The sequence below is a fragment of the Coenobita brevimanus genome, chromosome 64 (assembly GCF_032717465.1).
Source record: "Coenobita brevimanus isolate Jiangsu-jjx chromosome 64, ASM3271746v2, whole genome shotgun sequence".
Taxonomy (NCBI): domain Eukaryota; kingdom Metazoa; phylum Arthropoda; class Malacostraca; order Decapoda; family Coenobitidae; genus Coenobita; species Coenobita brevimanus.
Genome location: NC_137017.1, coordinates 27,732,274 through 27,746,963, shown reverse-complemented (window position 1 = coordinate 27,746,963; position 14,690 = coordinate 27,732,274). Strand labels below are relative to the sequence as shown.

The following is a 14,690-nucleotide window of genomic DNA, read 5'->3' as shown; positions in this document are numbered from 1 at the left end:
ATTCCCTATCATGATCTCCAGCTCTGAGTCATATCACCACCTCCTCCTCATTCCCTATCATGATATCCAGCTCTGAGTCATATCACTAAGTCCTCCTCATTCCCTATCATGATTTCCAGCTCTGAGTCATATCACTACGTCTCCTTCATTACCTTCAGTAATTAATTCTACATGTCTCCCCTTTTTATCCTCTGGACATTACTGAGACAAACTGAGATGATATTAAAACATTACTAATATCATAATAGAGAATAATAAGACGTAATAGCAAAATTTACTTATAAAAAAGAGGTGCTATACCACCTACAGTACGGCTCTATCGCAATGTATAATGTGTAGGGCGAAGTAAACCAGTGCATATTACGCTTATTAACTCTTTGCTTACAGTAAGATTCTATGAACTGTGTCAAATCGTTCGTTCTAAGCTGGAATAATAAGCAAAGTTCTTTATTATTTAACAGAACGGCAATGTGTGTGTGTGTGTGTGTGTGTGTGTTTTAAGTTCTGGGTTTCGCAGCACAGTCAAATCGTTTGACGTCCACTGAAATAATATACCAGGTACGTAATTCACAGTCAGAGGTTAACATTTGTTATTGAGGGGATGGGTTAGTATAAGGAGGTAGGCTCATAAGGGGTATAATTAGTGAATTCATGTGTTTATGTGTATTTTCGTGTCTGTGGCTATGTGAGCGTGTATCCTGTTCTTCTATGTGTTGTTAACGGTTAAACTTGTATTATGTGTTGTGTTCACCTCCTTCAGTTATGATACTGTGCCTGTTACCTGAGCCGTAAAACCCCAAGTATATGAGAGCGACACGTGTCTACTTGTTTTCGTATTACTGTTCTGCTTGGAGAATGCTTTGAATTATACCACTGCCACGTCCTTACTGGCCAACCTACAGCGCCCATCTTCACAAGCAGTATTTCCCCGTCCTGGCCCACAATCCCAGCCCATCCTGTCCTCTCCTGTCTATCCACATTTATTTCTTCCTCCCCTCTTCACTCCTTACACCAACTTTCTCATTTAAAAAACTGTGACTTTTGTTACTGATCATGCCTGGAGATCTCTGTCTCTGAGGGTCAAATAAAAGTCAATGACAACTTGAACAAATAGCCTTACCCTACTTACAACGTCTTTACACCGCACATAACAGAATTATGTTCTTTTATGTCCTAAACAGGAGCACAACGGGACATTCTTAATCTAACTAACATCACTTACAAACTTAGTCAGACAAGGTCAATCAGACTCTTCTGCTAATAGAACACATACTAAATGGAAACAGTTAGACTACATTACAACGCTGCTATGTACAGTACTAATCAACATAAACACAAATTCTTAACTTACGATACTACATCTTGGAGTACTTCTTACACTGTGTCAATAGATAAGTTAAACTAAGGAGAATGACTTGAAAGAGGCTGGATTTGAGAGTGGGAGTGAGTTCTTTTCCACATCTAACTGCTCTTGACATACTCCGGTAGCCACACCTCTTCTCTACTGACCTGTCTGGCAATAGGACTATATCTCTTTCTGATAATTTTCATGAGAAAGTGGTCACACCAGGTCATTCTGCTATGATTAGTTACGGCGTTCTATGGTTCACGGCGTTCTATGGGGACCATCCTCATCATTAAGGTTCGGCTCTACTTCCCTTCCCTCCTTGCCATTCCAAACGGGTTGACCCGTATCATCTCCGATACGGCGCCTTCCAGACCGGGTCACAGGTGAGTAGGCATCACGTTGTGGGAAACTCCAGGTGAGACAGTGACTGCTAATGTAATCATGACGCGGTTGGTTCCAGCCAATTAGTGGCCGGTGATAACAGGTGGGTGACAAGCTACGGGCAGTACCCCAGACTAGTGGCTGGTACTAGTGTGGCTGTAACACTTAACCACTGTCAACATTGACCCTTGCAGCACTCATATTCACAATGTGTACTCATTCCACCCTACCCCACCGTTCGGTACCTTCTTAGTTGAGCCTACCAACCCAACGCTGCACCCATTTTTTGCTTCCCACTTTTAACTTGTACGGTGCTGGTTCACTTACGGCACCCATCTTCATATCATAAAGTCCCCTAGCATGCCCTGCTGACGATAACTGTAGCCTATGGAGTCAGTTGTTGAGTACAGGAGTTAATGCAGTGTTTGAGCTGAACAACTTTACTATACAATTAAGCGATCGGAACAACTTTACTATACAATTAAGCGATCGGCCCACTGCTTTGGGGCATCTAGTTCATGCTAGAGGAGTCTGTATTCGTCACTTGACTCAGTGGCGAGCCATAAAAAAATCAGCCACCTGCAAAGAATCATGAAGAGTTTGGAGGTGGCAGCGAAAGTTCATTTACCATTATGCATGTATTAGGTAGGGAAGGAAATAGGCAATTAATGGTTCCTTTCGGGGCACAAGAAGAAACTACACTGGAAAAGTCTGGAGAAGGGCCATCTACCCAAGCGCATATCCAATTTTTATTTCAACTTACCCCTGGAAGCCCTCTTTTCCTTCTCCTCAGTGAACATAACCTACAACGAATATAGCTGTTGCTGAGTAACTCCGGTCACTCTGACCGAGCAGACCTGATTTTTAACAAAGCTTTTGAAAAGGTCCCTGCAGGACTGTGGCATTAACTTCTTTTCTTACTTGCATTTAAAACCCTTCCCCTCTCCCCTCTTTCATTATGCAGGATCAGATGGAAGCCCCTCCCCCTCCTTTAAGCCTGGTTATAACTTTAGCATCATTACTTGTTAAGTAATGTTTGTGAGGAAAGCAGTGATTCAGTAAAGTATCGGTCCACAGTCCTGTAATTTTTGTCAGTTGACAGTAAGGGACTGTCAAAATCTTTGCCAAAGACAAGTACAATAGCCTGTCACGTCGGTCTCCTTGTTAGATTATGTAATGATAGCGTCATGGTGGGGGCGCTCACCATCCAGTCACTCGATGTAGTGCTGCTCTCGGGTGTCCGCGCTTTCCTCTCCTCCACCCTTCTTTCCTTCCATCCTCTTCTGTCTTTCTTTCCTTCATTCTTTCTTCGTCCTTTTGCCTGCGGGTGACTTTACACTTCCTCTTCTGTCTTTCTTACCTTCATTCTTTCCTATTCCTTCTGCCTGTGGGTGACTCTACATTGAGTGACAAGCCAAATGGTTTTCTGTACACCAAGAAAGCATTTACTACGCTGGATGGTAACCATATAACCAAATTTTGGCGCCTGGTGGTTAGTGGGTAACTACGGCGCTCCAGTCGGATTGAGCCGGTGAAGGTTTATATCCAAGGGATGGTTGGGGTTTATTGCTCACGTAGTGCCACTCAGGGATGAGTGAGGCTGGTCACTCTCATCTTAAATGTCAGGACCAACTGCCTAGTCCCGGGCTCCTACCCTCCTCATGAGGCAGCGTAGGATTGGATGATGAATGAATGAATGAATGATATTTTATTTTGTGACAGATGACAGTTGAGATATGATTCGCACGACTGTTTAGACTGAGAACCGTATTGTGAGCATATAAGGCTGTTGTTGGTGTCAAGATGATACACTGTATGTTTATGAACTCGTATAATTTCATTTACAACCATGGATGGAACAGATGTGAGCAAAGTTGGGTGGTAGTTAACTGCGTCAGTTTGGCAAACTGTCTTAAAGAGAGAATTATTATTGACCCAAAACCAGTACCTTGTTGGTACTAATGGTCGTAAACCATAATGTATGTACTGTACACTTGTTAGATGCATGGAAAAAAGTACTGTGCATTGTGGGGAGAATAATGCATAGATTCACTAGGCTTTTTATTTTACCATTCATGACTTAGTTTCTCCATTTTCCAGGCTGGGAGTAGGCAGAGAAGAGGTGGTGTCGACATACAGCCAGGGCAGTCATGAGGAAGCGGACGAGAACTGTGGCCTGCACTTGGTTTCGCCCACCACCCTAGCCTGCATCCCTCGCTATCTCCCGCCACTCTCACCGTCAGCCTCAGGTTAGTCTGATCACCATCATCACCACACTAGATTAGCATGACATTACGAGATATTGCATCCCAGTATCATATGCTGGTAATAGGAAGACTAAAAGGTCTATTAACCCCTTCAGCCCGAGGAAATTATCTGCATTTTATTCTTGCTCCTATCAAGCAATATTGCTGAAGTTTTGAAGAGGCCTTTTGCAGTGACGGGGTTAGAAGCAATTTCCATTAAACCCTTCAGAGCCTGATTTGTCTCCCTAAGGTGAATCGAATCGTCTGAGGAAGCAAGAATAAATGAAAAATATATAATCTGATTGTTGGACAGAAGATTTAAGTCATTTCAGGGATAGCATGAAACGAAAAAAATACTGTCAGAACTTCTGATTTTGACATAAATTATGAAATGCCAAATTTCCCGATTTTACCTGTGTCACAAGGTGTAATGTATATGAGAGCAACATGTGTTTATTTTTTTGTTCCTGTTGTTCTGTTTGAAGTTCTTACTGCTCCTGTTTCTCATAGGGAAGAATTTTGGTTTATACCTTTTCAACCCATGCCATCCAACTGCCAACTTCCAGTATCCAACTTCAGTGTGTTACCACCACCTTATCCTTCCTCCCACCATCGTCTCAGTCATCCCGGCTCACACTTCTCCACCCACCCCGCCCTGCCACCACTGGCCAACAACGTTTGCAGCAACGCCATTAACTGTCCCTCTTTCCACCTCTCTGTTATTATCTAATGCATGCCTAACTCTGTCATCTAAAACTTTACCTAACCCAACTTCTCCTCCCCCATGAAGGTGACGATCTCCTCTACTGTCCCAAACATCAACAAATATCAAACCCTTCTCTCTGCACAGGTCTTGTAGCCTACTATTGACTTTACTCATTCTAATGAGGATCACAGAACTAACAACTGAAGATCCTTCAGAAAGATATCCAGGTTAAGTCTCCGGGATGCCAAAGTTAAGTTATAAGGGATCCAAGGTTAAGTTCTAAGGATGCCCAATGTAGGTAGGAATGATGTCTCTAGTAAAATCACCCTTTCTTTTAGACTGATCGTAGTTTCTTTGACATTAGAGGTTCTACTGAGGAAGTGAAGGTCACTTTTGAACAAAGTCCATCAAACTACGCCCACGTCATTTATAACAGTGTGGTGATGATAATGATGATGATGATTATGTTGATTAAAATCGTATGGAAGTTACATCGTTCTGAATGAACCAGTTCCTGGAAATTGTTTTTCTTTCTTTCGTATGAGCTCATCTATGGCTATAGTATTTCATTTAGGTTAATACCGGACAGTCTGATATCCTGTCAGAAACCCCAGCCTTCCAATTCGTAATTTTAAGGTGATCATTATTCCATGGTACTAGAGGGTCACTCAGTGGAGCGCATCTTTCCGACAAGGGCAACGTAATTTCCAAACCACTCTTCATAATGGGATATGTTTTCTCATCACTGATTAGGGTTTCACAAAAAATGTTTTCCAGATCCAGAATCTGTATTACGATCCGGATCGATCCCAAAAGTTAATCGATTGTTCCCTGAAACATGGGCTATCTATCCACCAAATTTGGTCCAAATCTCTCTTTTAGTTACTGAGTAATCCTGCTAACTGACGAACTAACAAACAAACAGGGGTGAAAACATATTCTTGTCGGAGAGAACAAGTATACATGTGACGGTGATACAAAGTCCGTATTCTAGATGACGTAGGAGGCTTCGGAGCAACTCTTGCTTAGCGATTTATTTAGCTCGCTTCATTGTCGACATTCTTTGCACCAGTACCATACAGGAGGGTATTGGGGTATAATGGGCAGAAAATCGCTAATTATGAGCAGTTATGGAATCTCCAGGTCCACTTAGAATATGACCCAAAGCTGCATGAAAACTGAACAAAACAGGCCTACTTGTTGATCATAACATTCTCAACCTCTGTAGCACGATAACGTCAGTATTAGTTTGTTCTTGCAGCATTCGGACGATATTATTCAGTTTAGGAGAGACAGTTTGAAACTGGGAAGTTAGTTATAGCCTCCATCTACTCCTTAGCTGCTTTAGGTCCTTCCTGAATTAAATAAAACTCAGTATTGATAGCAAGAATAACAGAAAATACTTCATCGGATGGGAGGAGTTAACTGTATCTTCATTTTTTTGGATCCAAGTAATATCCAAGCCACATTTATTTTCTGATTGCTCCAGGACAAGCGACGCTAAGGGAGAGTGAAAATTACCAGATTGCTAAGGACGCACAGAAAGCTAGCGGGACTGAGGACATTGAGGAGGCAGAAGGGGATGAGGAGGCAGCGTGGCTAGTACGGGAGGCCTCCCCACCACTGAAGGCGGCACTGATTCTAGCCACCATACACCGATTGCTCCCGTAGTAACCACAAGAAGAGAGGCAGGAGGAGGGGGGGGGGGAAGGACGCTGGTAGTGTAAAGACACATCCACACGAACAGTGGGCACCTGTGGTGTTGGTGTATTGTAATGACTGTTCACTGATTATAGCGTGCCCCGCCACCACCCTTCGAAACTGATGAAAAGCGTGTTCGGACACCACAGTTACCCACTTATTGTGTGGACGGGCATTTAGAGATGTGTATCAGAAGGTAAGTGAAAGGAGGGGGGGGGGGGATGTGAAGCATTAAAGGAGGAATTGGTGGGTTCAAAACGTACAGAATTAATATCCTTCAATTACATTTTTAATCCTAAGAGCAACATAATAATGCATATTTTTCACATACTCTAAATATATCAAAGTCTAATATGATTCAGTGTCTACATACAGCTAATATACCTTTCAGTGTATGACGATCAGAACCACATTAGGAAAATGTGCAAAGAATGACGGCAGAAAGTTCTTTTAATTGTAAGGCCATTAACTGCATCACTGGGCTACTTATGACATTTACTACTGTTTCCAAATCAGTTTTTTTTTTTTTTTTTACTAAAACAGTTTTTCCGTTGTACAGTAGCTTGAAATCATTTGTTCGAATTCTGTACTGTATGATTCCTTTTATTACTTTGCTAATATATTCCATTTTTCAACCTTTCATTCACTTAAATATCTTTAGTTAATTGGCCCTTTCTTTGCAGCTTTGTAGTAAGTGCAGAATTACCTTTATCGATATATTTTCATATGAAAGGTTGCTTTAGCTGTGCATTATTTTTGTAATTCTTCTCTGCACGTTTTCCAAGGGGTGTCTGGGTTTTCAAAACTAGAAACTAGAAACGTGAGAGATGCTAAAATTCCTCGAAAATTAGTTATTTTACACTGATGCTGGTACATGGTGCTATACTGAGCTTAACCGTTGTTTTGAAGTAACATCCACTCTTGCCTTGATAGGATTGGTAGGACAGCAAGGGAGTGATGAGTGTGTTGTGGGAAACTGTAGGAGAAGGAGTGGTGGCGGTGGGAGGGAGGGGGAGTGAAGACGTGGAGGGCAGTAGTAAGTGCATGGAGCTCCTACAGTGCAGTATTTGCTGGAATTGTGAACAGAGGAAGCAAGTGAAGATGGAGTGTGAGGAGTGGTTCTGAAGCTGAACTCAGACAAAAGGAATATCAGATGCTACCAGCCTATTCTCTGTAAGAAAGGAAAAGAAATCTAAATATGAGTGGTACTGTGACTAAGTTATGAACACTGTGTTCCATAGAATTCAAGAGTGCCTTAAGTATGGAAGAATCATACTCCAAATAACTTGAGAGAGAGAGTTCTACTGTAGCTACTTAGTATACCCCATCAGTTTTTCTCTTTAGGTGACCTGACTTGACAGAGATCGATGGTCGTCTATCTAAACACAGATGCACACCTGGCGTACGTAAACACACACACACACACACACACACACACACACACACACACACACACACACACACACACACACACACACACACACACACACACACACACACACACACACACACACACACCTAAAGTCCGAGGAGAGCCCCTCTTTACAAACCGGATTGAAAAATGGTGCCAAATGAACCGAAGTACAAAAAATGGAAAACGATGGAAAAATACATTGTAAAATTTTCACAGTTTATTCTAAATAAAATAATCATATATATATATATATATATATATATATATATATATATATATATATATATATATATATATATATATATATATATATATATATATATATATATATATATATATATATATATATATATAGTGGGTTGCAATGCATTTCATTAAAGCACCATTAATCATGCAAGAATAAACGCTCTTGTACTTCGTTAACAAAGACTATATTATATCCTGGTGGCTCTGATATGTTTCTTAATTTACTATTCACTGCAGCCTTTCTTAACCTGGGGTGCTAGCACTCCGAGGGGTGCTGAAATCAAGTTTAGGGGGTGCTGGAAAATGCTGCATTATTGTTTTTGTTTTTTTCTTATTGGTTTTGCTTAGTATTGGCATCCTTGTTTTTTTTTTTTTTTTTTTTTTAGAATGTATAAAATAAACTGCTTGGCAGTACTTCACTTCACTTTACTTTAACCCTGCAGTAGTGTAGCAACTGTAGTTGTAAAGGGGTGCTGGACTGCGATCTTATTACAGGGGGTGCTTAGGTCGGAAAAGGTTACGAAACGCTACTGCGTAGTAACTGAAATTTATCTGTCTGTTTAATGAACATGACACTGAAAACATTTCGAAACAAGTATCTGACCACCGGATCATTTTTTGCCTACTAATAATGTTCATAAGTGCAGTGATCCCGGAAATACCACTGTGCTTCAGAACATCTATATCATAATTTATTATTGGTACTTTTGTTGGTTTAATGGGCTTAGGATGCATATATGACAAATCAGGATGAATAAAACTGTTAACCGCTTAATTGCCATAACAAGAACTGGGAGCCAAACAAGTCATTTGAGACAGCCATGAAATGTCGAGGTATTCCCATTATATTTACTCATTTCCTTGAAGTTCCCCGGTAACGTGCAGTTTTGACCATTACTTATGATATGAACCGTATGCAAGAACCTGTCTATTAGGGGAATGTAAGTTAGCAAAATGAGTAATATAATTATATCTATATAATTCACTGTTAATAATGAATTATGTGTTAGAACCTAAAAGTTTTCGGCTTATTCATGTAGGCCTATTTATTTTTATGCATGAGGGGAAGAGAGATTTAGGATCCTACCCGATGTTTATCTTACCGATCTTCTGAGGCCGTATTTATAACGGATCCAGATCATACATGTATATAATGCTGCAATGCATATATGTAATATATATAATATTTATATATAATGTATCCATTACAGCTAACTATTAGGCTTATCGAAGACCGCTTTAATTTTTGTGTTCCCACTACCTTCTCTAATTTGATTGCAAAGTGTTTGGTTGCTGTCTTAAAGTCAAGACAGACCTAAATACAAGCAATTTTATACACAACTAGCTTGGGACAGTTAATGAATACGGTCCTTGGCCCCTCGAAACAGAGACCAAAATAGTGGCGGTCAAAGTTTTTATCTCAGGAATCATTAGATTTTTTTTTTATTTAGTCTATTTATTATTTTGTCCGTATTAATCATGTCTTGTCTTTTTCGTTTATTTGTATTTTTTTTAATTATCTGGCCTCTATCTATCTATCTCTCTGTCTATGTTTATTTATCTATCTCTCTATCTATCTATCTATCTATCTATCTGTCTGTCTAAGAGACAAAAGAAAAAATAAACGTATCATCAGAATTCAGACACAAGTAATCATGATGTCGCTGAAGCATGCAAACAGCTACTCTTTATGCATCACATTGCTGGAATTCAAGGGAGATTTTTCAGAATTTTAACTTCATCTAATTAACTCTCTCCTAAAGATGAGTATGCCATGGCTCAGACTAGGCCACGTAATGAGTACCATTAAAAAATACTTAAGGAGTAGATACAACATAAATATTCTAGATTGTACAACTGATATTAATAAAGCAAGAATATCATGGGTAAAACACACATTCAGCAATCTTACTATACCACTTAACAATAGTTGCTCCACCATCTTTCAGGCATCCCACAGCACACCCATCCATACCTGCAGCTTTCCCTGCTTTCATCTCCATCGTGATCAAAGAATCATTCAACTCTCCCAACACATTTACCCATCCATACCTGCAGCTTTCCCAGCTTTCATCTCCATCGTGATCAAAGAATCATTCAGCTCTCCCAACACGTTTATTCTTTCCACCCTTCCATTTGCCACAATCTCAGCCTCCCTTTCCTCCTCTACATTTAACAGTCTTTCAAAATACTCCGCCCATCTCTTCCTTACTGCATCTATCTCAGTTAACATCCTTCCATCCTCTGCTTTTACTCGCTTTTCCTTCCCAGGCTCTCTCTTTCGCACCCTTTTCACCTCCTTCCAAAACATTTTCTTATTCTGTTGAAAACTCTCAGTCAACCGCCTAACCCACCTCGTATCTGCTGCCACTTTAGCATCACCCACAGCCCTTCTCACCCTATTTCTCTTTTCCTTATACCTTTCAAATGACACCTCATCCTTCCTGTGCAACCACACTTCAAATGCATGTCTCTTCTCAGCCACAGCCATACTTCTTCGAACCATCATTCACTTCCCTTTCTTACGCCACCACCCATTCGTCTCACACCACACATGTGCACCTCTTCCGCATGCCCCACTACAGCACTCTTAAACAACTGCCATTCCTCCTCCACACTGTGAACTTTTCCTGATACTTCTCTCTTTTATCCAATTCACTCGCTTTCAAAACCTCCCTGCCACACCTAACCCTCCCAGCTCTCACCCACTTCATACCTATTCTGAACTTTCCCTCCACCAGGTAGTGGTCGGACATACCTCCACTTTCCGCTCTCAAAACTTTCACATTCAACCATCTTCCTCTCACATCCCTGGACACAACCACATAGTCCAACAATGCTCTATCAACAACCCCTCCACCCTCCTGTCTCACCCATGCATACTTATAAATATCTTTCTTCTTAAACAAGGTATTTACAATCATCATCGGTCGCTCAACACACATCGCCATCATTCGTTCCCCATTTTCATTTCTTCCAGGCACACCATGCATACCAATTACACCTTGAACTGCTACATTTCCCACTCTAGCATTCAGATCTTCCATCTTTACCACATTCACATTTGCTTCAAAACTCTGCAGACACTCATCAACATCATTCCAGAAAGACTCCCTTTCTTCTGCATCCCATTCACTACCAGGCCCATATACACTCACAAATACCCACAACTCACGTCCAAATTTCGCTTTCACCCACATCAGTCTCGATGACACCTCCATCCATTCAATCACACACTGTTGCACTTCCTGGCTCACTAACAAGGCCACACCTTCTCTCGCCCTTCCTCTGTCAACACCTGATAACCTTCCATTCACACTTCCAAACTTAGACTCACCATTCCCTTTCATCTTTGTTTCACTCAAAGCTAACACATCCAACTTTCTTCTCACAAACATTATCCCCATCTCCTCCCTTTTAGCCTCAATCGCACTACATCCACGCACATTCATAGACCCAGTCTTCAGGGTACGGGGATAACTCAATCCCCCATCCCTGTCTATGCCCTTTCTTATTGTAGGAACTAAAAAACAGAGGAGGGGGTCCCTAGTCCCCTCATCCCGCCCTTTTTATTCGCCTTTTACGACACGCAGGGAATAAAATAGCAGAATTCTTCCTAACACAACCTGGCCGCAGAGTAGTAGTACCACCCCATAGTGTGGCCAGATTGCCCCCCTCCCAACCACACACACACACACACACACACACACACACACACACACACACACACACACACATATATATATATATATATATATAAAACATATCCGCTCGATCGTGGACTATGCTGGACGTGGAAAGGAACAGCTGGGACCTTTGGTAATGAAACCTTTCATCAGAATCAAGAAAATAAGTGAGCTGTTAAAGACCCACCAAGCTACAATGTTCCATGGCCTTTCGATGACTCGGGTTGATGCCGTTCTACAGCATAAACCTAATGGTCAAATCTCGATGGCTTGTCCATTCATAACCAACTTTTAGTTCAGCAAAAGAAAGAGCTGCCATCGGTACAATGCCCAAATTGTGTTTCTCACAAACTTCAGCTGGTTGTAGGTAAACCCAACTAATTTCCCAAGACCTACACCCAATTGAGGTGATCGGCATCTCAGCACCTTCATGCACAAGCATCCAGGACAAGCTGCTGTTCTAGAAAAGTACATAGAAGGAACACTGAGATAAGGATGAAGAAATTGGAATCCGTCTGTTACACACAAGCTGCTCTGAAGTACGCGCACGTATCCTCATATTTCACGTCCTTATGCCATTTGCCAGATCTGCTGTAAAGATCATCGACGAGACAGGCTACCAAGAATATGCACCCAGAGCAATATGATTACTGGCTGCCATACCAAAGATCGAGTTCATGTTGATACTGATGGCATTTGTTCTCGTTTTTTTGCCAAAGCTGTACAGTGACATTTTTTTTTACACTTCAAAGTTCCAGTGTAGAGTTCATCGAAATATTCTCAATGGAAGTAGATATTGAGAATTTAGTCAGTGCTGCGTGGGAACAGAATGACATTCAGGAGAGAAACAAGATGGGAGATAAGCTGTAGACGACAGAGAAATTGATAAAGAGCGAGAGAAGCTGAGGATGACAGTGATAGAAGCATAGGAGAAAAACTAGAGATGGCAGGAAGAGGAACAAAGGGAGAGAGAAGCTGGACAAGACATGAGGAGAAACAAAGGGAAAGTAAAGCAAGGAGAGAAAGAGGCTTAAGGGGACGATATGAATAGGAACAACCAAGGAATAAAAGCTAGGGAGGATAAGGGAGGAGTATAGCAGAGGTGATTTAAAAAGCGGTCTCCTGGTTGTGACCCAGTTCAATCGCCTCCAGTCACCCAGCCAGCCATGACCTGTGCCGGGCTGTGTGTATTGGCCTGTGTGGGGTTCCTGGCTGCCTTAACCCTGGCGGCACCGTTCCATCAAGACATCCACCTCACTAACTCAAAGCCGTCCCAGACTTATCCAGGTTTTCCTCACTCTTCCCAAACTGACCCAGATTTTCCTCACTCGTCTCAAACTGATCCAGATTTTCCTCACTCATCCTCAACTGATTCAGGTCTTCCTCACTCGTCTCAAACTGATCCAGGTTTTACGCATTCATCCCAGAATGATCCGGAGTTTCTTCACTTTTCACCAACTGATCATCATTTGGATCAAACTTATCCTAACGTTGCTGATACACTCCCTGCTAACCCAGAATTTCCTGCCTCTTCCCCTTCTGATAGTGCTCATGTTGATTCCTTCTCTGTTAACCCAGAATTTCCTAACTCTTCCCTTTCTGACAGTGCTCTTGCTGATTCCTTCCCTGCTGATCTCAACACCGCTGAGTTATATCGGACTAGTCCCACTTTTGCTGATTCCTTCCCTGCTGACCTTAACCTTGCGGATACATTCCCTGCTAACCCAGACTTTCCTGATTCTTCCGCTTCTGATTCCAGCTTTACTGATTTATCCCCCTCTGATCCCACCCTTGCTGATTCCTCTCTTTCTGATCGAAACCTTACAAACTCCTCTCTTACTCACTCCGACTTCACTGACTCTTTTTTTTCTGACCCCAACCTTGCTGAATCCTCATCTGATACCACCCTTGCTGATTCCTCCCTTGCTGATCCAAACCTTGGTGACGCCTTCCCTGCTGAATCAAGTCTTGCTGATTCCTCCCTTGCTGACCCAAACCTTGCTGACTCCTTCCCTGCCGATTCAAACTTTTCTGACTCCTTCCCTTCCGACCCAAACCTTGCTGACTCCTTCTCTCCTGACCCAAACCTTGCTGACTCCTTCGCTGCCAACTCAAACCTTTCTTACTCCTTCCCCGCTGACCAAAATCTTCCCGATTCCTCCCCTACTGGTTCCAAAGTCGCTGACTTACGTCAGACTAATCCCAGCCTTGCTGATTCATTCCCTCCTGACCCCGACCTTGCTGATTTCTTCCCTCCTGACCCCGACCTTGCTGACTCCTCCCTTTCTGCCCCAAACCTTACGGAATCGTCCTCTGTTGATCTCACCTATGCTGCCTCCTACCACGTTGATCAAAACTATCCATATTCCTTAGAGGTTGATATAAAGCAAAATGACCACAAGCTTCCTGCTGACTCCAGCCTCCCTGCTGACCTCAGCCTCCCTGCTGATCCCGTTCTCCCTGCTGACCAAACCCTCCCTGCTGACCCAACCTTCCCTGCTCACCCCACCCTCCCTGTTGACTCCAACCACTCTGCTAATCCCATCCTCCCAGCTGACCTCACCCTCCCTGCTAATCCCATCCTCCCTGTTGATCCCACCTTCCCCACTGTCCCTGCCCCGAGCCGCAGGCCACGCATGTACGACCCAGCCCCGCACAACCTACTGCAGATGTGGGGAGAGTCAGCATCCACACCAGGTAAGTTTGTCAGCCGCACATGGTTGATAGGTTACGGTGTCAGCCCCTTGCAATTTAGTGTTAGTCCTAGACACTTGATACTGTCTTCCCCGAGAGAGACTAGTGTCAGCCCTAGGTACCATAATCTACTCTGTCAGCCGCCAGACAGTTTTAGTGTTAGATCTACTAAATAACATACTGTAGTTTAGTGTCAATTCTTGGTAGGTTACAGTGTCATTTCCCACATAGTTTAGTGTCAGCCCTGGGTAGGTTACAGTGTCAACCC

The 14,690-nt window shown here is 42.4% G+C and overlaps 1 protein-coding gene across 1 annotated transcript in view; it reads left to right on the top strand.

Annotated features, from left to right (window-relative positions):
* Window positions 1-6,356, top strand: part of LOC145404718 (uridine diphosphate glucose pyrophosphatase NUDT22-like) — a 42,953-nt gene extending 36,597 nt beyond the window's left edge. The window contains exons 5-6 of the mRNA XM_080276269.1: window positions 3,830-3,978; window positions 6,171-6,356. Of these exons, the coding sequence (XP_080132395.1) occupies window positions 3,830-3,978; window positions 6,171-6,352 (331 nt within the window). The 3' untranslated portion in view covers window positions 6,353-6,356. The remainder of the gene's footprint in view (window positions 1-3,829; window positions 3,979-6,170) is intronic.
* The last annotated feature ends 8,334 nt before the right edge of the window (window positions 6,357-14,690 follow it).